This window comes from Chelonia mydas, chromosome 12 (assembly GCF_015237465.2).
Source record: "Chelonia mydas isolate rCheMyd1 chromosome 12, rCheMyd1.pri.v2, whole genome shotgun sequence".
In the NCBI taxonomy this organism is placed as follows: domain Eukaryota; kingdom Metazoa; phylum Chordata; order Testudines; family Cheloniidae; genus Chelonia; species Chelonia mydas.
Genome location: NC_051252.2, coordinates 18,109,759 through 18,136,219, shown reverse-complemented (window position 1 = coordinate 18,136,219; position 26,461 = coordinate 18,109,759). Strand labels below are relative to the sequence as shown.

The 26,461-nt window shown below is 40.5% G+C and overlaps 1 protein-coding gene across 7 annotated transcripts in view; it reads left to right on the top strand.

Annotated features, from left to right (window-relative positions):
• Positions 1-26,461, top strand: part of PHKB (phosphorylase kinase regulatory subunit beta) — a 222,832-nt gene that overhangs the window by 17,188 nt on the left and 179,183 nt on the right. For 4 of the 7 annotated variants that reach the window (XM_043526045.1, XM_037877750.2, XM_043526046.1 and 1 more), the window contains 2 exons: positions 14,657-14,746; positions 23,558-23,696. In XM_043526045.1, the coding sequence (XP_043381980.1) occupies positions 14,657-14,746; positions 23,558-23,696 (229 nt within the window). Of the gene's footprint in view, positions 1-5,190; positions 5,209-9,226; positions 9,342-14,656; positions 14,747-23,557; positions 23,697-26,461 lie in introns of those variants that run through there. The other 3 variants (XM_043526047.1, XM_037877749.2, XM_043526048.1) reach the window with 2 other exon arrangements.

Sequence of the window (26,461 nt, the reverse complement as noted above, 5' to 3'; positions counted from 1 at the left end):
GTTTATAACCATCCATGACTGTACTCCAGTCATGTGAGTTATCCCACCAAGTCTCTGTTATTCCAATCACGTCATAGTTCCTTGACATCACCAGGACCTCCAGTTCTCCCTGCTTGTTTCCAAGGCTTTGTGCATTTGTATATAAGCACTTGAGATAACCTGTTGATCGCCCCTCATTCCCAGTATGAGGCAGGAGCCCTCCCCTCACAGACATTCCTGCCTGTGCTTCCTCCCGGTATCCCGCTTTCCCACTTACCTCAGGGCTTTGGTCTCCTTCCCCCGGTGAACCTAGTTTAAAGCCCTCCTCACTAGGTTAGCCAGCCTGCTGGCAAAGATGCTCTTCCCTCTCTTCGTAAGATGGAGCCCGTCTCTGCCCAGCACTCCTCCTTCATGGAACGCCATCCCATGGTCAAAGAATCCAAAGCCTTCTCTCCGACACCACCTGCGTAGCCATTCGTTGACTTCCACGATTCGACGGTCCCTACCCAGGCCTTTTCCTTCCACGGGGAGGATGGACGAGAACACCACTTGCGCCTCCAACTCCTTTATCCTTCTTCCCAGAGCCACGTAGTCCGCAGTGATCCGCTCAAGGTCATTCTTGGCAGTATCATTGGTGCCCACGTGGAGAAGCAGGAAGGGGTAGCGATCCGAAGGCTTGATGAGTCTCGGCAGTCTCTCCGTCACATCGCAAATCTTAGCCCCCGGCAAGCAGCAGACTTCTCGGTTTTCCCGGTCAGGGCGGCAGATAGATGACTCAGTCCCCCGGAGGAGAGAGTCCCCGACCACCACCACCCGCCTTCTCCTCTTGGGAGTGGTGGTCGTGGAACCCCCAACCTCAGGACATCGCATCTCATGCCTTCCAACCAGCGGAGTCTCCTTCTGCTTTCTCCCCCCAGACATATCATCTGGTCCACTCTCCGCAATGGTACCTGTGGAGAGAACATGAAAGCGGTTAGTTACCTGTGATGATGCAAAGCTGATGATGCAAAGCTGTAGTTTGATAGATGTCTCTTCCCCATAAATCAGTTTGGAGGGTACCATTAGATTGTCTAATAGTAAACATTCCCTCTCTTGCCTACACTCGCTCTCCTCCCCAGTTTAGGGGATGGAGAGATGTGAGATCCCTCCTTTAATCTTATAGTAAAGAAGGAAGTAAGTTCCTGATGTTTGATATTTCAGACATAAAATATGTGCAGGAAGAAGGGTGGTGTTTGAGGCCGCGTTTTATGTTAAAAAGGGGCAAAACACAAAAGGCAAAAACACTTTTTGATCTTGCTTCACACTACGCTTTGATTTTTAAAACTCTGCTGACACACTAGAGAGCCCTACAGTCACCACAGCCTGTGTGACTTGCCTCATGAGCAGGGGAACCAAGCTCAGGAATAAGAGCAAGCTTCAGCAATTGGGTCCTGCAGAGATTTTCCATCTGCAGTGCTGTAGGCAGGCTCGGTGAGAAAAGATGTGGGAAATCATTAAACAACAACACAGACCAAATGGGGGCTTGACTGTCCTGCAACGTCCAGTAGGCTCTCCACTTTTTGCTGCTACAGCTGCTGCTTCTAGTATTATCTCAGCTGCTATACCAGCCTGGAGACAGAGAGTGATACCCTGTTACGCAGTATTTACTTATTTTGAATTTAAGTGCCTGATTGCAAATGCCAAATTTGTATACTCGTGAGGTTTTTTTCTGCTACACCGCACCTGCCCCAAAGTTCACCAGCCACCCGACCGCTGGTTATTGTCAACCCTAAGTGTTCATAAATCATGAGACAGGGCCCCCCCCAATCACGTGATTGGCTTAAAAATGATTTTTCATCTTTAAGTTTGTAGGCTCTTTTATTTACTTTCTAGTTTTTTAATGTTTATGGTTCACATTTTCAAGCATTTGTCCACAACCATGAGGGCTGGAAACTTCCTTTTTCTTTTTTAAATGAAAGTGGAGGTTATTACATGATAGCATGTCTCCAGAAGCTGGAGCATTTAAAAAAAATCAAAATATTATGAAATCCATGATAAACACTTATGACCCTGTAAATGGTTGATACAGTACTTACTAACTGTAAATAAAATACTGGTTCTTTTATAGTAGTTTCCTGAGATATTTGCTGTCCTCTTATCACCATTGTATCACTTAGTTCTTTGGGGGCTATATCCTGCACCTGTGTAAGGCCCAGATCTTGAAAACCTTTATGTATGTGCTTAACTTTGCTGCTGTGAGCAGTCCTATTGATTTCAATGTTAAATATGTGCATAAGACTTTGTAGGGTCGGGGCTTAAATTGATAGCAAAATGTCCATTAACTTCAGTGGGTGCATGATTGAGCCTTTAATTAACAGCAATTTGAAAGTAGTGGAATGGTCTTTTAAATTTTCTTTCCGTATTTTACTGTAATTTTGTATTCTATTTTGTTTACCAACTATTGTAGAAGTAAATCAAGCTTTCTGTCTGTAATGTAAAATTTTAGTCTTAACTGACTTTTTTGCCACTCATATGTAATCAATACAGTTGCTAATGTTTACTGCTATTTGTTTGTTTGTTTGCCATTTTTGAAGCACTTGTGGCATGTATAGGAAGAATGAGTTATTTTGCTTTGGATTCCATTTATACAAACATAGTGGTGGAGGTTCCTAATTTTTCTAGCTTTTCCAATTTTTAAGGGTCAGATTATGGCCTGTCTTGCCTGCCCATGCAGGAGAGTAAGGTGTAGTGTAATGCATCTCCTTATTCCCCTGTGCTGGGTACCTGCTTTTGGGGGTTGGAGGTGAGAGATGAGAAGGAAGTGGCCTCATCCCAAGAGCTGTACTCATTCCTGCACAGGTAGAAAGGGTATATTTGTGTAGAGGAAAACAAGTGGCTCTGCCCTAGAATGTGTAGGGCAGAACCAACCCACCAGGTGATGTTCCTTGCACCTGTTGTACAGCTGACACAGAGTATGTCTCCCTTCACTTTTCCTCCAGCAGTAGCAGAGTCACAGTCGGCCTCCTGGACTCACCCACAACCTTCTCCCCACACAGGTTAAGAAATATCTGAAGTCCCAAGGATACGTGGGAGGGATGCAGAAAGTGCAGTTAGTGTTATGAGCTTTTAGAACCCACTGCTAGTTCTAAAAGCAGCAAAACCCACAATACAGAAAATGAGTAGGTAAACATTTTTATGGGTTGGTTCACATGCAAAAAAACAAAACACAGTTCAAGTAACAATACAGTCATTTGCCACTGCCCAGTGATTAAACGGTCCTTCCTTCTTCCCTCACCCCCGAACCATGACCTGCTTCAACCTTATGATTAGCGCTCTATAATAGCTGCTCAGTGCATGAGTTAGCATGGCTGACAGCATGGTTAAAAAAAGAATGGGTGCACACACACTCTCCAAAGCAAATGTTGATAAGGGAGATTGAGTGCTTCCCGTAACAGAGATTTGTAAACAAGTGTGAACAGTTGAGACAAAAGCATTGCCCAGTGACCACTTTATAAATTAGACACCACCCTTTACAGCACAAACCCAACCCTAAGGTGATAAGCCAGTGGAGATGCCCTGTTATAATTATCTAATGTGTGAATTGCCACAGGAATGAACAGCTAATGACCTTTGGCTACAGGGAAACAAAACCATCACAAAGTTATGTAACCTCACAAGTACGTGTTCTGTCATGCGCTTTTCCAGCAGCTTGCACAGGGTGTGACTGCATTCATCTGCAAAGTCAGATGTCATCCTGTGCATCCTTGCTGTTCGAAGATGTGGGGAACCAGGCCCAGTGTGCACATGGGTGGGATCTGGCTGCATGTACAGAGTTTGTAAACCAGGGTTGTCCTCAGCCCACTCAGTGAGCAGCCCGTGCCGATTATATGAATGATGTTGGCCATATTGGCATCCAGATGGGTGCATAGGCAATGCCAAAGAGATTTCAGTCTGTCAAACATGCACTCAATGACCATTCCACAGCTACTTAGTTTGTAATTGAATTCCTTCTTTCCAGCATCATAGATATCAGGGTACAGTTTAGTGTGCCAAATCAGGAGTAGGTATGTGGGGTCCCCCAAAATAACAGCTGGCGCAAATACACTGTAGAAAACCATATGGTTTCTGAGGAATCAGGTCCCTTTTTCTGTCCCGATTTCAGCACCCTGCTGTGTCAGGAACTTCTCCGGTGTTTCCCATATTCATGAATCTGCCTCTCTGTTCCACTAAGCCTTGCAGAAGGAGTGAATGGTAACTTTTTCCGTTCAGGTACTCAGTTGCTCCATTTGATGGGCAAAGTATTGGGATGTGGGTGCCTTCAGTGGCCACTGTACGGGTTGGAAATCCCATGCTCTGAAATCCAGCTATTATTTCTGGAATTTTTCTAACGGAAACCACCCATTAGTAGGTTAGTGTTAATTGCCTTGGAAACCTGTACAACCACAACCTTGGCAGAGGGCTTTCCAACTCCAAAGTGAATTACAATGGACCAATAGCTGTCTGAGTTGCAAGCTTCGCCAGGGCAATATAGCCACCTGCTTCCTCACCACTGTGGCTTCCCTGAATCGAGTGTTCTGGCACTAGAGGTTTGATGCAAGCTCCTCACACAGCTCTGTGAGGATCTGTTTCCTCATTCAGAAGTTCTGAAGCTGCTGCTGGTCATCCCAGTTTCCAAAAGGATCAGATCCCACCGCAACATGCCAATTCTTGTGCACCAGAAGTAACAGTCCACTGGTTGGCACACTGTGACAATGCCAACAATTCATCATATCTGTATCCGATGAGCTGAATGAATTGTCATTCATCCTCAAGGTCAGTTGTCTTTGGTGTGTCAGAAAGTTCTGTCCAAATTCCATCCAGCCTCTCACTGATTTTGTTAGTCCTACAAATATAACTATTTCTCCCACATGATTACTTTTTAAGAGTAAAACTATGTTATGCTTTAATCACTTTTATGGACTTTTTATCGCTTGTCTCTAACTTTTAATTCTCATGGTTTTCTATTGTGTATTATCAAGAAGTTGAGTAGTTTTAAATTATTTCTGTTGCTAAAATGTCAGACACTTAAATTTAACATTATTCGTTGCCTGTAGGACTCTGACACTTTTATGTTTTTCTGTTCCACTCAGTCCTTTTTCTGCATAAACTTTTTATATGTTCCATTCTTAAAATAAAAATGAAATATATTACTTTGTGGATGGTAACTTTGTTTTGTTTCTTTGCTGGCCACAGAGGGTCACAGATTGTCCGGTGAGTATAACTGTTAGAACACAATCTGATCTTTTGGAATTTGAAAATCCCTGCAATATATATATGCTGTGTTAGGTAAAGCTTCTTCAATGGGTTTTAAAATAGATTCTGTACTAGTAAAATTATCTGACAAATGATTTATAATAGGATATTGCTTTGGTGAGCACGTGAAAAGTTACATAAACAGCTAAGTTACATTGCACATTCATTCATATATATAGCGAGAGAGAGAGAGAGTCCTTTTTCAAAACTGAAGACTGAATATATATATTACCTGAAAGAAACCATTGGATTAATCATCTTACTTCAAACTTTAAAAAAATAGAAATGACTTAAGTGTGTATACCCACACCCACACCCACACACACCCACACCATTTTGTATTTAGTAGTAGTATTATGTAAGTAATATCATTGAGTAATATTGTTTTATTTCCACATTGTAATAAAACCATTCTGTTTCAATTCGCAGCTCTTCCCTTAGTTGTGTTTTAGTTGACAGACTTGCAAGAGTCACGCACAGCTATGCTTGTAAATTCATTAAATTAATACACGTTAACTCCATATTATTTTTAACCTTTGCTAGATAAGCTAAATACCATTCCAGTTTTTTAGCCTTTATTTAATGTCAAGTGATCTTTCAGGGACCATTTTGTGTGTTTACAGGAATAGGAGATAGCTGAGAGAGGGGAAAACAGATGAAAGCTCGAGGGGTTGGGGAGAGAAGAGGGAGAAAAGATGGAGAAAACCAAGACTTGATTCTACTCTGATTTGAAGTTACTGGAATTTTGCCATTTCAGTGGAAGACAAATTTGGCCTGTAATGATAGCGCACATGCGTAAACTCATGGTTTCTATGACATTGAAATACAAGTAGATTTTTATTTATAAATTAAAATTTTTATCTATGAAATGGTAAGGTTACCAGCTTTGAAATGCAAAAACTTGCCCCTGCCCCAACAACGCAAGCCCACTGCTACCCTAACCACAAGGCAACTCCACAAACTCCCCCTTGAGCAGCCACTTGTATCTAGAGAGAGAACAAATATAGTTAAGATTGATAACAAATGGGTCTTTGTTTTATCAGCACATTTTGCCAGTCAGTCTTTGTAGTCTGTATTGTGTAGCCAGTTGTCACTGAATGTGCAATTGCTGATGTGATCCTTTTTTATTTACGGGTGTAGTAGGATCACTTGCACCATTGCCCTGATTTTCCATTATTTAATATTCCTCTCACTCTCACGTGACTCAAACCCTCTCTTACGCACACACACACACACAATGCACTTGCATGTTAGTGGGCAGATAGCTTCTGAATTTTCAAGAGTGTTGATCTGTTATTTCTTAAACCGCAGAAATGGGAACACTGCAACATCTTTAGCTGAACACAGAAACTTTTAACATTGGATATCCCAGTATATTGTGATGATAATGCAGATATTTAGACCCACATTAAAAAAAAAAAAAAAAAGACAGATTAAAGTATTTTTGTGGCAACTGGCAAATCCATTTAAAAAAAAAAAACAGGCTGGTCAAATACCAGAAAGGTGGTAATCCTATGTAATAGCCACAATGTTTGAACAGTTCGTTATTTTCTCTGTGAATAACAACATTTTTGGTAATAGAGAAAAAATTGATGTATATATATCTGTTAGTTGGGTGGGTATAATCAACAGTGTTCAGCCATTAAACTTCCATTCTTTCTTTGTGATGTCTAGCATGGAGTAAGAGAAGATGATGCAAATGAAGATGTTCAAGTCTATCAATAGGGAGCTGTTTTGTTTCAGACGATTCTGACCACAGGTTTTGTCCGGGAATCCATCTTGGTTGGAACCATTTCCCAGCATGTGCTGAATAAGATACAAATTATTGTGGCATTATACATGAGCTAACATAATTCACTCTAAAAAATAATTGGTGTCTGGTTTGGGTATTTTCATGGTTCAGGGCTGGCTGCGCCTTTGATCTCTCTCTGAGTCAGGGGTGATGGATTTTTTCCTAAAAGTGTGGGGTGGCGTGAGGCCCCTCCCTTTCCATGGCCCCACCCCCAGCCAAGCTACAACTGGAGCCGGGCCGGGGAGCCCAGGCTCCTCCACCTGCCTGGGGGAGGAGAGGGCAGAGAGTAATCCCCAGCCTGTGTACCCGCCCAGGGCAGGTGGAAGGTCTGCGGCTCCCCACAGCTGCCATGTGGCTCTTACCCTGACCTGGCTCTGGCTTACCACCTGGCCTCGGAGTGGGGCCTGGCCAAAGAGACGCAGCTGGGCCATGGTAAGAGCTGCCCGGGCAGCTGTGGGCAGCCAAAGACCCTCTGTTTGCCAGGGGCAGGGACATGGGCTGGGGGCTGATCTTGGCCTCCCCTCCACCCCCCGCCCCCATCCTAGACAGGTGGAGGGTTTGTGGCTCCCCGGGCCACTCTTACCCAGCCCGGGCTCCAGCTTCTGGCCTGGCCAGAGGGCAGGCCCTCAAGGGGAAGAGGAGGGGCAGGGTGCTGGGCCTGTGGCAAAAAATGGATGGGCAAGGTCTGTCCACTTTCAAAAAGTGGGAGGGCCATGGCCCTTTGGCCTCCTCTATTCCGGTGCCTCTGCTCTGAGTCCATGTTTTCAAGCAGAGGATGAATTGTAGGCACCCGAGTGTGATATTGATGGCAGCAACTTGTCAGTGCTTTGTGCATTCACAGAGCAGCTGCGTACGGTAGACAGGGAAACAAGCACTGATTGGTGGGATCGCATTGTCATTCAGGTGTGGGATGATGACCAGTGGGTACAGAACTTTAGGTTGTGTAAAGCAGCCTTCATGGAGCTATGTGCTGAGCTGTCCGCTGACCTGTGGTACAAGGACACCAGATTGAGAGCTGCCCTTTCAGTAGAGAAGCACGTTGCAATTGCTGTGTGGAAGCTGGCGAATCCAGACTGCTACCGGTCAGTTGCAGATCAGAGGCTAGCTATGTGAAAAGGGTCACCAGTACAAAAGTTTGACAGCCACTGCTCCATAACTTTTATCATCTGCTCTGTTGGTTGCCTAGCAAAAGCAACATTCTCTTTTCTGTCCTGCCTTTCGGCTTCCCAGCACTCTTTCCATTCCCTGGTCTGTCTCTCATCGCGCTGCAGCACCTCGGAGAACATGTCTTCTTTGCTGCACCTAGGGTTCTTTCTTATCTGCTGAAGCCGGTCTGCGGGGGTGCGAGGTGTTGTTCTTCAAGGTCTGTGCTGAATAGAAGGGGGATTGTTACATTCCAGCAAATTATTGAAAAGTTTTAATAAAAAGTGCACTTTGCTAGTAGAAATTACTTTCTCTCTGAGACTCTAGGCAGGCACACAGCTCAGGGAGCACCCCAATCATGGTGAGTATTGGAGGTTGGGGGAAGGCGGTTGTGTGTATGGACAAAAAGGTCACGGCTTGCAGGGCAGCTTTGTAGGGAACTCATACTAAAATTATCCCACACTTTTTCATATGCAGCCAACCTGCTGGCTGACATCTCGCTGCTGCGGGTGACCAGAGAAACCAGAGCACAGCTGCTGAATGCTTGTGGCTTTCACCCCGGTCTATATGCAGCTCAGTTATGTGCCGCTTTGGTCCAGCTCCAGTGATTGCTAAATGGCACGGTAAAGTTTTCTACAATGGGGGAACTAACAAGGCTGTAATCCATTGGAATCTGTGGCAGAGGAGTAACAAGTCCTCTTTGAAATTTTCCAGAGCCTCTCTGGGGGATTCCCTGCAGGTCTCGATGTCCATCGATACCCTGCTTGGCCATGCAGATTAGCTACACAGAGCAATGTCCAGCTCACAGAAAACACTACCTGCCTCCCACTTTTCGATTCCCTACACAAGCCTCAGCAACTTATCCAGAGTCTCATCTGCTTCCTGCTCCCCGTTGAGCACTTCTGGAGTGGAGAAAAGTTCCTGGCTGCCTGCCCCACCAGGCGACCCCGCTGGGAGCACCACATCCTCTTCTAGTTCGACTTCTTCATCTAGAATTTCATCCTGCAGGTTACCCTCTTTCTGCTGCCTGCGAAGTATCCACGGGGCTATTGGCGATGGAGGAGGGGTCACCACCGAGGATAGCATTCAGCGCCTTATAGAAGCGGCAGGTCTTAGGCGCACCACCGGAGCGATGGTTTGCCTCCCGCACCTTATGGTACATCTGCCTTAGCTCCTTTATCTTCGCTCTGCACTGCTGTGTGTCCCGATCATAGCCCTTTTCGCACAAGCCCGAGAAATTTGCCCATATGTGTCCCGATTCCTGTAGGTCACTCACAGCTGTGACTGAACAGCGTCCTCTCCCCATATACTGATCAGATCCAGCAACTCAGTGGTGGTCTAAGCTGGAGCGCGTTTGGTGCGATAGCCAGCCATGCTCACCTGGGAAGCTCCTCTGGGAAGCCAGCAAGCAGGAAATAAGATTTAAAATTCCCAGGGCTTGTAAGTGGGAGGGACGGGTTGGCTGCAGTGGCAGCGTGGGAATTGTGGGATACTTTCTGGAGGCCAATAAAATTGCAAAAAAATCCTGGTGTCTACACTGCATGTTTGTCGACAATAAAGGGAGGGGAAAAGACAAAAGTCTCTTGCAGGGGTGGAAGTTTTTTGTTGCCAAAACTCGGCTTTTTTTCCGAAAAAAGGCCAAAGCCAGTTTTTGGTAACAAAACTTGCCAATGTAGACAAACCCTAAGACGTGTAGCAATGGAAAAATGAGTTCAGTTATTGTGAATGATTCATTTTTATATCACATTTTCTATTATATTTGTTTAAAATGTTACAGAATTGTTTTCAGTTATATCCTAGCAGCAGGTGCCACATGATTAATTTGGCAGTCTTTATTGCTAGTCTTCTTTCTCTATTAATATGCAAGACTGCACGTCATGCATGTTCACTTTGCAAACTACCATTAGGGTTGTTTTTAATTAGAAATAATGAACATCGTATTCATAGTAAATGAACTGCAGCATTTGCTCGTATATAAAGTACTGATCAGTTTTCATCAGTATGTAAATGATAGAATACATTTTTAGTGGTATTCCTTCTTCCCCACCTCCTTTTCTCCTTACCACAATCAAAGAGTTTAAGTAAAAGGAAGTGTGTCATTTGTTCTCTTGAGCTCAACTGCTGCAATAGGGAATATAAATCTATGGGGAAAGAACTTAAATTCTTTTGATATGTTTGAGGATATTCTGTAACTCATGGTCAAAAAGCTGGTGGCCTAAACACCAGCTGTCTTTGTTAGTCTATTGAACTAAAGGAGATTGTAATTTTAACTCTGTGTATATTGCAACAAGATATATAATGTAAAGGAAAATAAAGTAGCTAATACTGAGCAACTTGTATATACAAGTGAATTCTAAGAAACTTTAACTTGCACATAATATCCTTTTACTTACAAATGTCAGTAGAAAAAAATGTCACATCACTTTTTTATTTTTAAAAAATTGACCCAAATTTTAGTCTCTTCAGATCTTGTTTATCATGGTGCACAACAGTCTCTGATTTTAATAAACCTTTTAAGCTTGGGATTTTATGTTTTGTAATTTCTAAATCAAGCATTGGTGAAGTAATTCAGAATTGTTTAAATTTAATAGTTGTGTTTATACATGCGGGTTTTTAAGTGTATTTTTTCTAATTAGTGTTCCACTGTTTTTTTTTCCTATTTCACTATTGAGTCAAACTTACGACCGTACTTGGCATATAGTTGTCCAGTTTTTTAGTTTTGTTTTCTTTAAGCATCCTTGACATTTTATTTTTGGAATGTCTTGACCCCAACTGTTGTTTTCTCTGTTAATTTATTCACATGTTTAAATTTCTATTCACTTTCTCTCCTTAATACCACAGTGGTAGTGGTGGGGCAGTATATTCAAATTCCATGGTTCTGTACAGACCTCAGGACTATATCTTAATATGAATTTTAAATATGGGCACTTGATAATGCATGGTAATGCAGTGAATAAACAGTAAAAAGTAAAACCAACCTCCATCGTGGTTAGAGAAGAACAGGTTGGTTTCATAGCACAGTGCAGAAGTGCCCCAAGTGACTTTGTACTGAAAGTGCCAGTTCTGCTGTCAGAATATACTAGATATCTGCATTTCAAACTATTGTATCTCCAGCATCGTATTTGTTCAGTACTGAGTTGGAGGGAAGAGTGTTGCTTGCTGAATCATCACTACCATTTCCAGCAGCACCCTGGGGTTTCTTTGTGGTTGAGGTGTTCCCATTTAAGTATTGATCAGACCTGATCCTTCCTTATCTTGTGAGATGTATATGAGGAGTCACATTCTAGGTGGAGTGATTGAAGATCTTTTCATGTTCAAGTCTTAAAAGTTCTTCCTTTAACTTGTTTAAAGTTTAAACCATTATTTAAAATAAACTAGAAACTAATATGATAGAGTACCCATCATAGTATCTCTTTTCAGGAAAATGGCTGCCAGGCATCTCTGCAAATGGCAATTGTAGCTAACTTCATTTTATACATTACTTTTCACAGTAGACAGAGGGAAGCACTCCTCACCATTAGGACTTTGATTGTTTGTCCTGGTCATAATGGGTGAAGTATACTTCTAAATGACTCTTTTGCCCTATTCGTTACAGGATCCAATATACTTATTTTTTTCCTGCAACTGTGTTTGTTGGCAAATTACTCATTAAAGTTCTGAGACTAATTAAGAAAAAGGATTATCTAAATTATTGATTGACTAAGAAACTTGCAGAGATAAAGGAAGAAGGAGGCATGCCTCGAGGCCCTATTTCACTCTGGGGTGTTGGCTACTTCCCACCACCCAACACAAATGTAATGAGGTTAAGTGGTGTCCGTATAAAATAAGTAAGAACTACTAATTATTCCTCAAGAAAGGCTTTTAATGATTTCCGACTATAATAACAGCATAAACAAAACAAGAAAAGGAAAAGGAAAACCTAAGACCAGCACTAAATAAGGATTAATACAAAAGGCATATTATATTGAAGACAAGCACAAGTACACGTAATATTGTGGACCATTTCATAGGTTCATAGATATTTAGGTCAGAAGGGACCATTATGATCATCTAGTCTGCGAGTTCCTGAACAGTGACTCTACATATGCTGGTCCTAGCAGGTTATAATAAAAGCCCTGAAGACAAGCATAAGTAAAGCTATTATTCACCAGCTCTATATTCCTGGTGACAAACTATTTCAAAGGCAACATAAAGCTGATGAACGATAGCACTACATGCATTTGCTCGGACTACTTAAAAGACAAGCACTAATACATGCAAAGCTATTATGCATCGGCTACCTACTATTGATTTTATACTACAGTATCGATACAACTATGATCAATTCAGCTCGAGCGACCAGACTTCTTTACTGCATAGACTTGCCATGCATTCATCCAAAAATACGTTACCCTTCAGTCGGCCATTTTCTGCACTGGCCAGGTACAGACAGTCGAGAAGCGCACGTCCCTTCAGTTCAGGGGGTGTGGGTCAGGTTTACCAAAAACACACACACACAGTCCCGTGCCTTCTTTCTTTTTATCTGATCTGATGACCGTGTTTTAGAACAGACCAACCAAATCAGGGTGGGCCACATTGTTTGTGGTTGCCCTAGTTGTATAATTGATGCGTATTTAATTTTTATGTCCAATTGTTAGTTCGTATAATTGAGGCCTATTTATTTTCGGTAGCCAATTAGATTTTGAATGTGGGTAATTTGGGGTTGATAAGTACGTAGGAGTCAGCATAAATTGTTATCTGGTTGCAGCGAGTCCTGACCACAAGCTTAAGCTTTGTTTTTGCAAGGCTTGCATTTCAAAGCATACAGAAGTTTGAGGCCTAACATTTGCAATACTTCTATTTCGTTCAAGCTTGACAAGACAGTTGCTCAATTTATTCACAAAACTGAATTGGCTAGCTACGTATTAAAAATAATCTTTTCTTAGATAAACTTTGGCTATATTAGTCAATGTGGGCTATAAAGACTGAAGAATCTAAATTAGGTTTGTTACCTTGTCCTCATTTTGTACCTCAAATTGTCACTGAAGTATACTATGCTTCTGAGTAAAACTTAAACACTACAAATCACTTAACATAATAGCTCTAGATATTATCACATTAAACACTCATCAGTGGTAGCGTATTCTCTGTCATACATCCATGTACAGAAAGGTATTGCGGAGTCCTGTCATAGGAAAATTGAACACTTACTTTCACAAAATGCAGATCCTCCTGTCGCTTGGAGATTGGAGATAAGGAAAGCGTGCATTTCAGTAGTAACAGCTATCAAGTCTTTCCCATAATTTTAAAGAGAAAGATAATGAAACCTAGAATGCTGATTGTGGAAGGGAAAAATTGATTGCTTTTTGAGGAGGGAGGAAAAGAAATACTCCCCAATGGCATACAAAATTAGGACAACCTCATGCCTGTCATAAGGATATAGATTCAAATATGGTGGTTCCCAGAGGCTCCAGTCAGGATTAGGTGAATTTATTTTCTGACACAACATCTCCGGGTGGTGGTATCGGTGTATCTTTTTTAGATATCAGAGTAGAGGATCCTGCATTTTCTCCATGTCCCCAATTTCTTAAGTTTATAGTTTTTAACATTACCAAGTCGTGAATTCTTTACTAGCTGCAGAACATGCCACATATAGTTCTTACTGGTTATGAGGTTAAAAACATCATGGATATTCAGAAGCTTGACTGAAGAAGTCTTAACTTTAAAATTAAACTAAAGCATAAGGAAATTAAATAATCATTTGGCTATTCATGGTCTTCTGGTTTCTTAAGCATATAGTGCTTCTTACCATAACAAGAATGCATTAATTCTAGCTCTCTCTTTTGAAGGAAGGCACCTCACTGCCTCTGACCTTATGAAGTGGTCACTCCTGAAGTAGTTTAATTGTGGTGTAAATGTGCAAAGTTACACTGGTGTGCAGTTTCTTTTTAAAATGGTTTTCATTGAATGCTGAGACTTGTCTTAAATGTATAGGTAAACTAGTTCTGAGGAATACCTTTAATAATATATAGGACTCTTGTCCTTTCATCTCCTCTGCCTGGATTTAAATTATGTAGCACCCAAAGAAATAGAACTCAAAGATTTTTCTGAATGGAACTGTGCAGCTCATGTAGTAACAAGTTCAGATTTCCAGTAATTGAATGGTAGCTCTTACCCTCAAGGCATTTAGAAAGTGATTGTTGGCTAAGAAGTGGTGTGAGAGTTTGACTGTGCTTACAGCCTGTGAGCCTGACATTAGTGGGTTTAGTATTGGACAATCATGTAAAATCAACTGGTTTACAGAAGAAGTAAAATTACATTTTTTAAGTGAATTGAAACTGAACAAAGTGTTATGTTTGTGTCTTAAATATTTATGCAAGAAAAAGCATGCCAAGAGCATTTTTAAACAATATTCCTATGATATTTTATGGAAATAATTTTGATGTTGATAACTGTATTTTTAAATAATTTTTTGTGATTTTTTTTCTTTAGGCTCTGTTTATGAACCACTTAAAAGCATTAACCTTCCAAAGCCAGAGGGAGAAAGTCTGTGGAATAAATTGGATCATTATTACAGAATTGGTAAGTAAAGTAAGGGGGACTCTTTGCAGTAATCAAAAAATGTTTGCAGTGTAACTTGTTAAAATTCCTCAACTGCCATAAAATTCTTATCTGTATGAATGACAGTTGAAAAAAAAATATAATGAACTCGTTTGGATGTCCTCTATACCATCTGAAAACTCATGATCTTTCTCTAACTTTTTTCAAATCAACCTGCTGCTGATCAATTGCCATATTCAATAGGTCATACTGATTTTTATTGGATCTACTCTAAAAAATGACTACGTAAATAGAGCAATTTCTTATTCAGCAGAATGGCTCTGTAGATGTAGCTGTTTGAACCTAGAGATAGAAATAAATGTTTCTTATTTACTCATATTAGTCTTACAGAACCATTGCAGCTATGAGAGAGGGAGCTGGATTCTGTTATTATGCATATTAAGTTAAGAATCACCTCACTGATTTGGTATTAGCTCACAGGTTAGTCTTTTAGCCTAATGAAGGGGCCAATATATATCTGTAACTTCTGTCAGTGCAGACCCTGTTACTAATGTAATGATTCAGTACATAAAAATTGTGACATTACCCAAGGTATAATCTGTTGAACAGCTATGTCCTCTCAGTTCTCCAACCTGGGTGCCTTTTACACTACTTTGCTAGGAGAGCAACCACTCCTGGCCTGCTCTCACACAGCCTCCAGCATATATATCACTCCCAGCTATACTGTATGAGTGCTTTGGCCAGTCACCCTTGAATTACACTGCAGAGCAACACGATCAAATTCCCAGTTCCAGACTTTGCCCCAGAAATGTGCATTTTGTACTGCCCAGCCCTCTCCTGGACAATACAAGCTCTTATAAGGTCCATTATTTTATAAATAAAAAGTGATAGGCACAAATCCTGTTATCTCAAATGGAGTTCCCCAACCACTTTAGTCCAAGCACACTGATTTATTAACTACAGAAAGATTTTAAGTGATTACAAGTAATGAGGCATAAAAGACAGAATTTTTTACAGAGAAATAAAAGGTAAAATGCAACTAACACCTAACTTAGCAAGCTAAGCGATTTCAAAGCAAAAGTCTCTCTCACCACATATTTTAGCAGTCTTACTGGCTAAATTTCTTTCTGCCAGGATCCCTCCCCAATCCAGTGATGTTTCCTTTGTCCTTAAAGTGTTGCGATGCCGTGCATAGAGATGAAGGGAGAGATCTTTTGGGGCATTTGTTCCCCTTCATTATAGTTCTCTTTTTTCTTTGAAAATCCTCTCCACTTGAGGTTCAGGAGCCAGCATGGCTGTGGGGGATGGGAACCTCCAGCTGTTTCTTTGCCAAAATGTAGATTTCTCACTGTCTTTTGTCTCTGAGGAACTAGTTTGTGCCTGCTTTTCTAAACTTGGAACATGTCTCAGCAATGTTATACAATAGAATTTTATAACTATGTACAATGTTGCCACACACATTTTACCAGGACAATAATGATCAGCAAATTATGAGTTTTCAAATGATACTTCACAAGGCATACTTTACACAACATTTATCATAATCTTCTAAAAAGGATGAACATAAGGATACAGACTGTCACAGAAATATGTAAGTACCATAAAACACAGAATGTCATATTTCTCAGATGCTGTCCAATATTCTGTTAAAAAGAACAAATGTTTCTACTGTAGGAGTTTCTAAGTTTGGTTTGAAGTTATATTAAAATAAACAATAATTAAAACTAGATCACTCATTAATTCTGAATTCATTTATGTGTCTTATTTTATTCTCTTGCTCTGAGCCAACAGTGTAAAAATTAGCAGCAAAACTTGCAAATGCCTGAAGATTTCATTAAAAATAACTCCTGATTTTTTGGGGGGTGAAATTAGTACTTACTAGCAGAAGTCACAGCCGTAGTCCTGGTCAATATAAAAATTTTCAACCATCTAGATTAGGATAGGTTATTATTTATTATTAGTTGCCTCTAAAGTGTTTGCTGTTTATTTTTAAAAGCTATGTTTATTATTTTTATTTTAAATTGAATCATCCTATAAAAGAAGAACACTTGAGACACATTTCAATATAGCATCATATCACTTCTGTAAATTTTCCTTGGTGGTAATTAGTGTTCAGATTATGTACTAAGCAATGGTGAAAATGATGGGCCATTATCAAAGGTTAGTCTTTAATGGAGGATGGAAAAGTTTGAAAGAAAGAAAAAGCTGTCAAGCAACATTTAAGGACCTTGTGAAACGCCCCTGGATGCATAAAACTTTACAGAAACTCAGTAAGAGTTTCAAGTTATGCATAGGAAACCCTCTTGAGGATTCAGGTGTTTGGTTTTTTTAATAGATTTTCTATGGCCAAAATAAAACTCAAGACTTCAAACACAAAAGCAAACTATCTAAACAGGGCAGTTGCCACTAAGATGCAACTAAAATTATTAGGACTTCCTATACTTTTCCTCAACTCAGGGAGGCACTCCCACGAATTCTGAAATTCCAATCTGAAACCCTTTCTGAGGTTGAACCTACAAACATTCACACCACTCTGTTTTTTTGGGGCTCTCCCCTCAGAGCAGCATGGGATAGGGTACAAAAGTATTTGTATACCATATCACCACAGTGGGCAAAAATCTTTTTTCTTTTTTTTTTAATTTAAAAAATGAATTTTCTAGTTTAAATTATTTAAATACAGGTTTATTTTTAAAACTAAACTGATTATTTATTGGAAATTGACAATGTAGGTTGAGGCCTAATTTTACTATAATCTACTAAAATAATTAAAATAAAATAATATCAAACAGTACATGTATTCTGCCAAAGTTTTAAAGAAAGTCATTTGACTGAACTAAACAAACTCTGACTAAGTACCTGGAACTAGACTTTGCTGAAGTGCTAAACCAGTTTTTGACAACAGTAACCACTTCTGCTCATGCAGAGAGAGAATTTTATTCCTTTCAGTTTATTGAACTAATTCTGTTCACCGACTAGTTCATTCAGAGTTGAGAAACCAGTCTGGAGTTCAGAAAACAGGAAAGACTTGTTTTCCTCTTCAGTCTATGAACGAAAATGAGATATACTTGTTCTAAAATCTTGAAGGACATGTTCACCCAAAACAATCACTTCAGTTCACTAACTTCAGCTAATAGTTCCTTTGTTCAATAAATCAGTTTTAAAAGCAAAACATGTTTTGATAAACTTCTTGATATTTATGTATCCAGCACACTTAAGGTAGTTTTACTTAAATGATAAAAATATTAAATGTTTTTTATACATTTTTAATTTAATTTGAATTTTCATCCAAATCGAACTTGACACAAATCACAAGTAGGAATATTAATCCTCATCTAGTAAATGAGAAATGAATCACTCACCATAATAAAAAAGTAAAAAGTAAAACTCTGAATAAATATAAGTTAAGCTTTATAGTTGCATAAATAAACGTGTGTAGATATAGCTTCTCCTCCCAGGTAGCAAAAAGAAATGTAACGGCGATGTTAAGTTACAAATCAACATGTTTTAATGGTTGTCAACCAGTGAGAAATCAGCCTTTCTTTAGGAAAATAATCAGAAGTACAAATGCAAAACAAGATTAAAATTGATTATTTATATCAAGGTTTCCTGCTTGCTGATTTAAATCATGATTAAACTTGGTGATTTTAGTCAATCAATCCACTCCACACATCAGAGTGCTGAACATGTGCTTGTGAAATCACCAGTTATAGCTTTTTGTTTACTGTTGAATTCCTTTTGAAAACAAATTTGTTCTAAGAACTTAAAATAGTTTCTTAAATCTACTATTTTCACACAAGTATGAGACCCTAGACGCATACTCAGGGCAGCGAGCCCATCATGCTGGTCACAAAGCTGCGGTACGTTCCAGTTTAAGGGAGCTAGCTTGCTGAGAGCTACTGCAGGTATATCCCCTTGATTTAGGAATCACGCCTCCACCTTGACTCTAGCTGTTTTGCTATACTACTGGATATAATGGTGCCAATAGTTACAAGAATGAATGGGCTTATTGTATTTTTATAACGTAAGTGACATGGATCTATTTAAATGTTGAAATACTTTTAGGTATCTATTCTGTAGTGTCTTCTAAATTGAATTATTTATCACTTTCTTCTAATTAAATTTGTGATCAACTGTAATCATACACACACTGTTTACTTAAAGGTGTAATGTTATCAAGAAATAGCTATAAAAATGCCTGTTGTTGTTTTTTAAATCAAGTCGTGGTTGTGCGATTCACTGCCGAAATTTTAAGTTTAATCATTCATTGGTAGAGCACAGTAAACAAAAAAGATATGTCAGCCTGAAAAGGAGGGATGATACTCTATTAAAGCATGTGAAACCCCATGAAACCAAATTTCTGGTTCATGCTTGATCTGTACACATTTTATTGTTTTGTAGATTCATTGCTTTTGTCTTCCCCGTGGAGTGGATGGCAGTTCAATTTACTTTTAACAGTTGGCAATGGCAAATCTGTGCTGCTGTTCATCATTCATCTACTTCGGGCTCTACTTGTACTGCAGCCAGTATTCTGTTTCAGCTGAAAATGTGTTATTGAATTTAATCAATTCTAGAATGAGCTATATTGATGCCAGCAAAATGATTTGTCATAGAATATCAGGATTGGAAGGGCCTCAGGAGGTCATCTAGTCCAACCTCCTGCTCAAAGCAGGACCAATCCCTAAACGGCCCCCTCAAGGACTGGACTCACAACCCTGGGTTTAGCAGGCCAATGCTCAAATCGCTGAGCTATCCTGGCCAATGGGAGCTGTGGAGTTGGCACTTGTGGCGGGGGCAGTGTGCGGAGACACCCCCCCAGCCGTGGGGACGAGCCAGCTGCTTATGGGAGTGGCATGGGTCTGAGGCCGGCAGGGAGCCTACTTTAGCTGCCGCGCCACTAGACTTTTAGCACCTAAAATCTCCCAGTTTGACTTCAGTAGCCTCCGGGAGATGGGGCCTGATTTCAGGAGACTCCCAGTGAAACCGGGAGGGTTGGCAATCCTAACTATAGTGCAATCTCTTTATCGTGAAAGTGCAACTTACAAATGTAGATTTTTGTTTTGTTACGTAACTGCACTCAAAAACAAAACAATGTACAACTTCAGAGCCTACAAAACCACTGAGTCCTACTTCTTGTTCAGCTAAAAACAAGTTTGTTTATATTTACAGGCGATAATGCTGCCCGCTTCTTATTTACAATGTCACCGGAAAGTGAGAACAGGCATTCGCATGGCACTTTTGTAGCCAGTATTGCAAGGTATTTATGTGCCAGATATGGTAAACATTCATATACTCCTTGATGCTTTGGCCACCATGCCAGAGGACATGCTTCCATGCTGATGGCACTCATTAAAAAAAATGCGTTAACTAAATTTGTGACTGAACTCATTGGGGGAGAATTGTATGTCTCCTGCTCTAGTTCACCCACGTTCTGCCGTATATTTCATGTTATAGGAGTCTCAGATGATGACCCAGCACATGTTAATTTTGAGACCACTTTCACTGCAGATTTCACAAATGCAAAGAAGGTACCAATGTGAGATTTCTAAAGATAGCTACAGCACTCGATCCAAGATTTAAGAATCTGAGGTGCCTTCCAAAATGTGAGAGGGATGAGGTGTGGAGCATGCTTTCAGAAGTCTTAAATGAGCAACACTCTGATGCCGAAACTGCAGAACCTGAACCACCTAAAAGAAAATCAACCTTCTGCTGGTGGCATTTGACTCAGATGATGAAAATGAACATGTGTCGGTCTGCACTGCTTTGGATTGTTATTGAGCAGAACCATCATCGGCATGGATGTATGTCCTCTGAAATGGTGGTTGAAGCATTAAGGGACATATGAATCTTTAGCGCATCTGGCACGTAAATATCTTGCGATACCGGCTACAACAGTGCCATGCGAACACCTGTTCTCATTTTTAGGTGACATTGTAAACAAGAAGCAGACAGCTTTATCTCCTGTAAATTTAAACAAATTTGTTTGTCTGAATGATTGGCTGAACAAGAAGTAGGACTGAGTGGACTTGCACGCTTTAAAGTTTTACATTGCTTTATTTTTGAATGCAGGGTTTTTTTGCACATAATTCTATATTTGTAAGTTCAACTTTCATGATAAAGAGATTGCACTACAGTACTTGTATTAGGTAAATTGAAAAATACTATTTTGTTTTTACAGTGCAAATATTTGTCATAAAAATAAAGTGATACCTGTACACTTCATATTGTGTGCTGTAATTGAAATCAATATATTTGAAAATGTAGAAAACAGCCAAAAATATTTAAATAAATGGTATTCTATTATTGTTTAACAGCGCAATTAATTTTGTTAATCGCTTAACAGCCCTAAATGAAACACTTTTTATTTTGTGACTTTTGTAGCTTCAAATGTTGGTAGGTTTTTTTGTGTGAAGCTAAAGTTTTACACTTCACACTTACAACTGTGAGACATAGAAATTTTCCTTTTACTTACTAAAATGTGTTGCTGTAGCTGATTTCTGGGCTCCTTCTTGGATGGTAATTACTGAGCACTGTTAGGGCTTGTCTACACTGACAAGTTTCTGCGCAGAAAAGCAGCTTTTTGCGCTAAAAGTGCAGACATGTACACACTGCAAAGCCACTTTGTGCAGAAACTCCTCAGTTGCAACACTGCAAAAAACCACTTCGCCAAGAGTCGTAAGGCTGTTTGCACAGAGGCTCCAGCACTCTTTTGCCAGTGTAGACACTTCATTGGTTTCTGCGCTGTAATTGGCCTCCAGAGCTGTCCCATAATGCCTCATGTGACTGCTCTGCTCATGGTTTTGAACACTGCTGCCCTGGAGACATGCGCCCCTTCCCTTTCAAAGCACCGTTTCTGACAGCCCTTGTGTGCTGTGCTGATTTGCTCCAGGACACAAAGCAAACCATTAATGTGGAATGCTCATACTGTTGAACACAGAGGTAGGGGTGTGAGAGAGAGAGCTCAGGGAGGGAGGCGGGGGCTGATGTTGGGGTTTCCCCCTCCCCCTGCCTCAGGACTTGTTGCTTCCTGCCGCTGTATCAATTTACGAGACAGCATGCTGACACGCTCTCTGGCCCCCAAAACACACTCTCCCCCCACCCATACACTAGGGTTACCATATCTGAACATTCAAAAAAGAGGACACTCCATGGAGGGGGGGGGATTTGCTCACGCCCCCTGCCCCTTCCCCAACTCTACCCTCCCCACCCCCATTCCAACCCCTTCCCCAAAGTCCCCGCCCCCTCCCCTGAGCGCATCGCGTTCTCCCTCCTCCCCCCTCCCTCCCAGCCGCGCAAAACACCTGTTTCGCGGCACAAGCTCTGGGAGCTAGAGGGAAAAAGCGGGCACTCTCTCGAATGATCAACATTCACTCTCTTTCTTGAATGATCAACTCTTCTTTGGGGAAAAATAATAATGGCAAAATCCTGGACATTTTTATATATTTAAAAATTCTTCCCAGATGGCGATTTAAGAACCAAAAAGTCGGACATGTCTGGGAAAATACACTCTTCTCCCATGTCTCCCCCCACACATACACACTCTTCAGTTGAAAAGGAGCTGGCAATGTAGTAGGATTCCGGTGGAACAATGGGATTGGGAAACCTGCATCACTTGATGCTGTGCCTGCCCCATGAGGCATTGCAAACCCTTCCCAAAGTACCCTGTGGCCAGTTGCACAGTGTGATAGCTGTTCCTTAGGCGTCAGAGAGTGTTTACACTAGCAGCACTTCCATCGTCGATGAGAGCTGCGCTGTAGGGCAGCTATCCCACAGTGCAGCTCTCTCGATAGGTCTTGTGGGAAGCGGGGGGTGAACAGAAGGCATTCTGGGTCCCTGCTCAGAGCCCCATGATGCACTGCTTCATATCCCATCAGCCCTATTACTTCCTTATTTCTTTCAAGGCATTTTTTAAAACCCCTGCTGTCTGGCTGCTTTTCCCACCACATCTACAAGCAAAGGAAAAGGGAGTTTCAAACTTCCCAGGGCTTACAGTGGGAGGGGCGGACATCCTTTTACCTGGCGTCAGAGCAGTGGAGATGCTGGCCAGAGGTTTGCTTTTGGAATTGTGGGATATCCTCCAGAGACGAAAAGGTGTTTGCACAGGTGGAACATGTCTTCACTTTCAGAACAGCACAAAAAGAACAGTGGAAAGAACTGTATGCCTCTCGTGAAGTTGGTTTTCTCTTTGCAGTGAACTTCTGAGTTCACCGCAAAAAGTCATTAACAAGTGTAGATACTCCCACAGTTTTAGCGCAAAAAAGGGACATTTTGCGCTTTAAATGGCAAGTGTAGACATAGCCTTAGTGCACAGTGATCAGTGTGTATAAAAGAAAAATGCCTGTATAATCCAGAATTGTTTCCATTGGGCAAAGAGGATTTTTTAAACCCTGTCTGTCCTTGAAATCTTTTGGGGACAAATCAAAATCCTGTAGACTTTTATTTAAATTAAATTTTAAAAAATGCAGTGCCCATGCAAGCAAATTCAGACTATTGGAGTGGCTTGCATTGAGTTGGTTCTAACGTAGATAGGCTGTGGTATAGCTATAAACTAATTTTTAATCATAGAAGTTGCTTTGAATACTGATTTTGAAGAAATATTAGTGTAGGAGAGATTGATAAAAGCAATGGCATGTATGTGTAGGGGGAAAATTACCTTGTTTTTGGGTCTCTGGTTTGTTTTTGTTTTTTCTCTTGTTTTTATTTCCATTGTGTAGTTCTCTTATAGGTTGTCTGCAGTTTATTCCTAACACACACACACCCCCCCCCCCCACCCTTTAAGCTTAATTTAGGCTTGGAGGAAATTGAAATCTTAAAAAGATTTGTTTTTCTTTGCAGTCAAGTCAACGGTGTTGCTTTATCAAAGTCCAACTACTGGTCTCTTTCCCACAAAAACGTTTGGTGACAACCAGAAGGCAAAGGTGCAAGACAGTCTTTACTGTGCTGCATGTGCTTGGGCCTTAGCAGTTGCATACAGGTAAATTGCTTTTCTTCTGATGGTAAAGATAGTTAATAATTATCCCATGTTTGGATTTTATGGTGTTGCATACCATAGAAGCATCTAAGTGAGAGACATCGTGTATCAAAAATAGTTTTGTAAACCTCTGGAAATGAAAACGGTATAAGAAGCATGGTATAAATGTGCATATTGCCACTTTAATAACAGTGTCACTTGACTTTCATAAGTTAGAAAACTGATTTTTTTGTTTGTTTTTAGCATAACCTTTTGAAATGTTTTGTCTTCACATAAGCGCCTCTTCTAAATTTTCACTGTCACTGATGTTCTGAGGCAGTATGATTAAGGCATGTTGTCAAAAATTGTTATGGTAGTGAACAATACTACAGTACCTGGAAGATAAACTGAGTTCTTTCCTTCTCAGACATCAGCACTGACACATTTTGCAGGTCAAATTTTTGCCTTCAGTTACACCTGTGCACCGCCACTGTGTGCCTGTTGTTATATATTTGTAACTAGAGGCAGAATGTAACCCAATAATTGAAACTTAGTTTTGATTAAAGATAAGAGAGAATAAAAACCTCATTCTTCGAGTGGTGTCCCTATAGGTGCTCCACTGTAGGTGTATGTGCGCCCCTGCGCATCTAATCAAATTTTTGGTAGCAGTGTCCGTTGAGCCTGCGCCTGTGCTCTTCTCCACTCCCCTCCACTGTGGTGGTCTGCCTTGAAGCTATCTAGCACTGCGCTGGTGAACTCCGCTCACTTCCTTCTCAACTGCCTTTGGCCTTGAACAGAGCGAGCAGTCGTCCCTTCTTTATCTGTGTCACTAGCATAAGTAGTAGTTGTTTTTGTTTTTTTGTTCTCCTTAATAGTTAGTTAGTGTTTCCTTTTTTTTTTTTCTTCTTCTTTACAGGGTGGCTAAAAATCAATGATTTAAAAAAAAACAGTTTTTTTTTATTTAAATCAGATTTTTTTGATAAAATACATAAAATGTATCCAGCAATCATCCGTCCATAATGCAAACTATAATAAACTTCAGAGCTAAGGGTGTACCATTCAAGAAATATGTTTGATGATGATGTTTTAAAAAAAGTCACACCAGTGAACTGGTGGAAGTCACTTAAGCACTTGGATTCAGAGACTGTTGAAGTGATGATCCCCCTTTTAACAGCAGTAGCTTCTTCTGCCTGTGTAGAAGGAGAATATTTTCTTCCTTTGGACTAATTCATTCCAAACTGAGAAATTGTTTGGTACCTGAAAAAGCAGGAAAGCTTGTTTTATCTTTTCCAGATTATGAACAAACAGGAAAATGAAGGTGAAGACAACTAAGTTAGCTGCAGAAGCCAATATTTTAAGTTTCTCATGTTGACCTGGCTGATATAGTCTATTAAATTTTTGTGGTTTTTTTTTAAATATTTCATTTAACTATTTTAGTTAAAAACAATTTTAACAAAAAAAACCCTGATTTTAAAAAAATTGAATGTTTAACTAAATTCAACAATTCATGTGCTTGTTTTGTTAAAATATTATATGTTTACTGTTGAAGAAAAAAATTCAGACTACATAACGTTGTTGTTTTAGTTAAATAAAACAATTTAAATGTTTGTCTGGTGATGTTCTCCTCCTAATACAGCATAGCAAGAGAATCCTCCAAATATTAATGATTAACTTGTTGAATTGGAGATAGTTCACCTCCCAGTGACTTCATAAATATCTGCCTCAATTACCTTTGGTAAATGAAATAATCAAACAATCATTCATTTTCTGATATAGCTGTAAAACTAATCTGAAAAGTTTTCAAAATAAATCACTGTTTAAAAATGTATAGTGTGTACCTTCTAAAAATGAAACCTATATCTGTCTCTGAGTTGTGAAGAATATGTATTAAGGTTATAACAGGCAACAAGAATGCACTTTTATGTAGAAATCCATGATTAAATCGAGTCTTCCTGATTAGTGATTTAAATCTATTTGATTTAAATCAAATCCACCGTGCTCCTTTGGGATTTTAAAAAAAAAGAAAGTAAGTAAGTAAAAGAAATTTAGTTTCCTGCCCTATCTGGGGGCATTCCCCTCTTCGCTCCTCCCACCCCCACTGGGCGTTTAGTATACTTTAATTTTTTTTCAGTTTAAAAAAAAAAGGAAAAGAAGAGTAGTAAAGAAGATGTTTTTTCTGTATTCCTCACTGCTAGAGGATGATAGCTCCCCGCCCAGGGGCATGCCTGGCTCTCCCTGCTCCAAGGGGTGCATCTCCTGCAAGTAGTCAATTCCTGAAATGGCCAGACACTCTCACAGTGCCTGGGAGAGCCTCACAGTGCCGCTTGACCTGCCTCACTAAAATGGCAGTCTGCAGGAACTGAGAGCTGAAGTTAAAATTCCTCTTTATGGAGAAGGCACTTCAGTCTCCAGGGAACTCTGGTGCTGACCCCGGATCATCCATGGAGCCTTTAACTTCAAAGGCAGTAAAGTCGTGGACAAAACCAGCAGACTCCCCCTGTAAAGGCTTATAAAAAGGGCTCCAAGTAGTTGGCCAGCCAGAGGGGCTCCCCAGTGCGTCCACCTCGGTACCAGCAGCTCTGAAGCAGGGTACCCAGATGGGGGCCTCCGCTATGAGCTCTGCTCTGTGGCACTGGCTGCACCACCTGGAGAAGCCAGGGGCTCCGCAGTCAGGCTTTCAGGCAATGGTACCGCCCACTAAGGAGACAGACAATTACCATACCGTCTCTAAAAGAGCGGCACAAAGAAACCCTTTGGTATCAGGTGTGACAAAACTCCATCTATGGAGT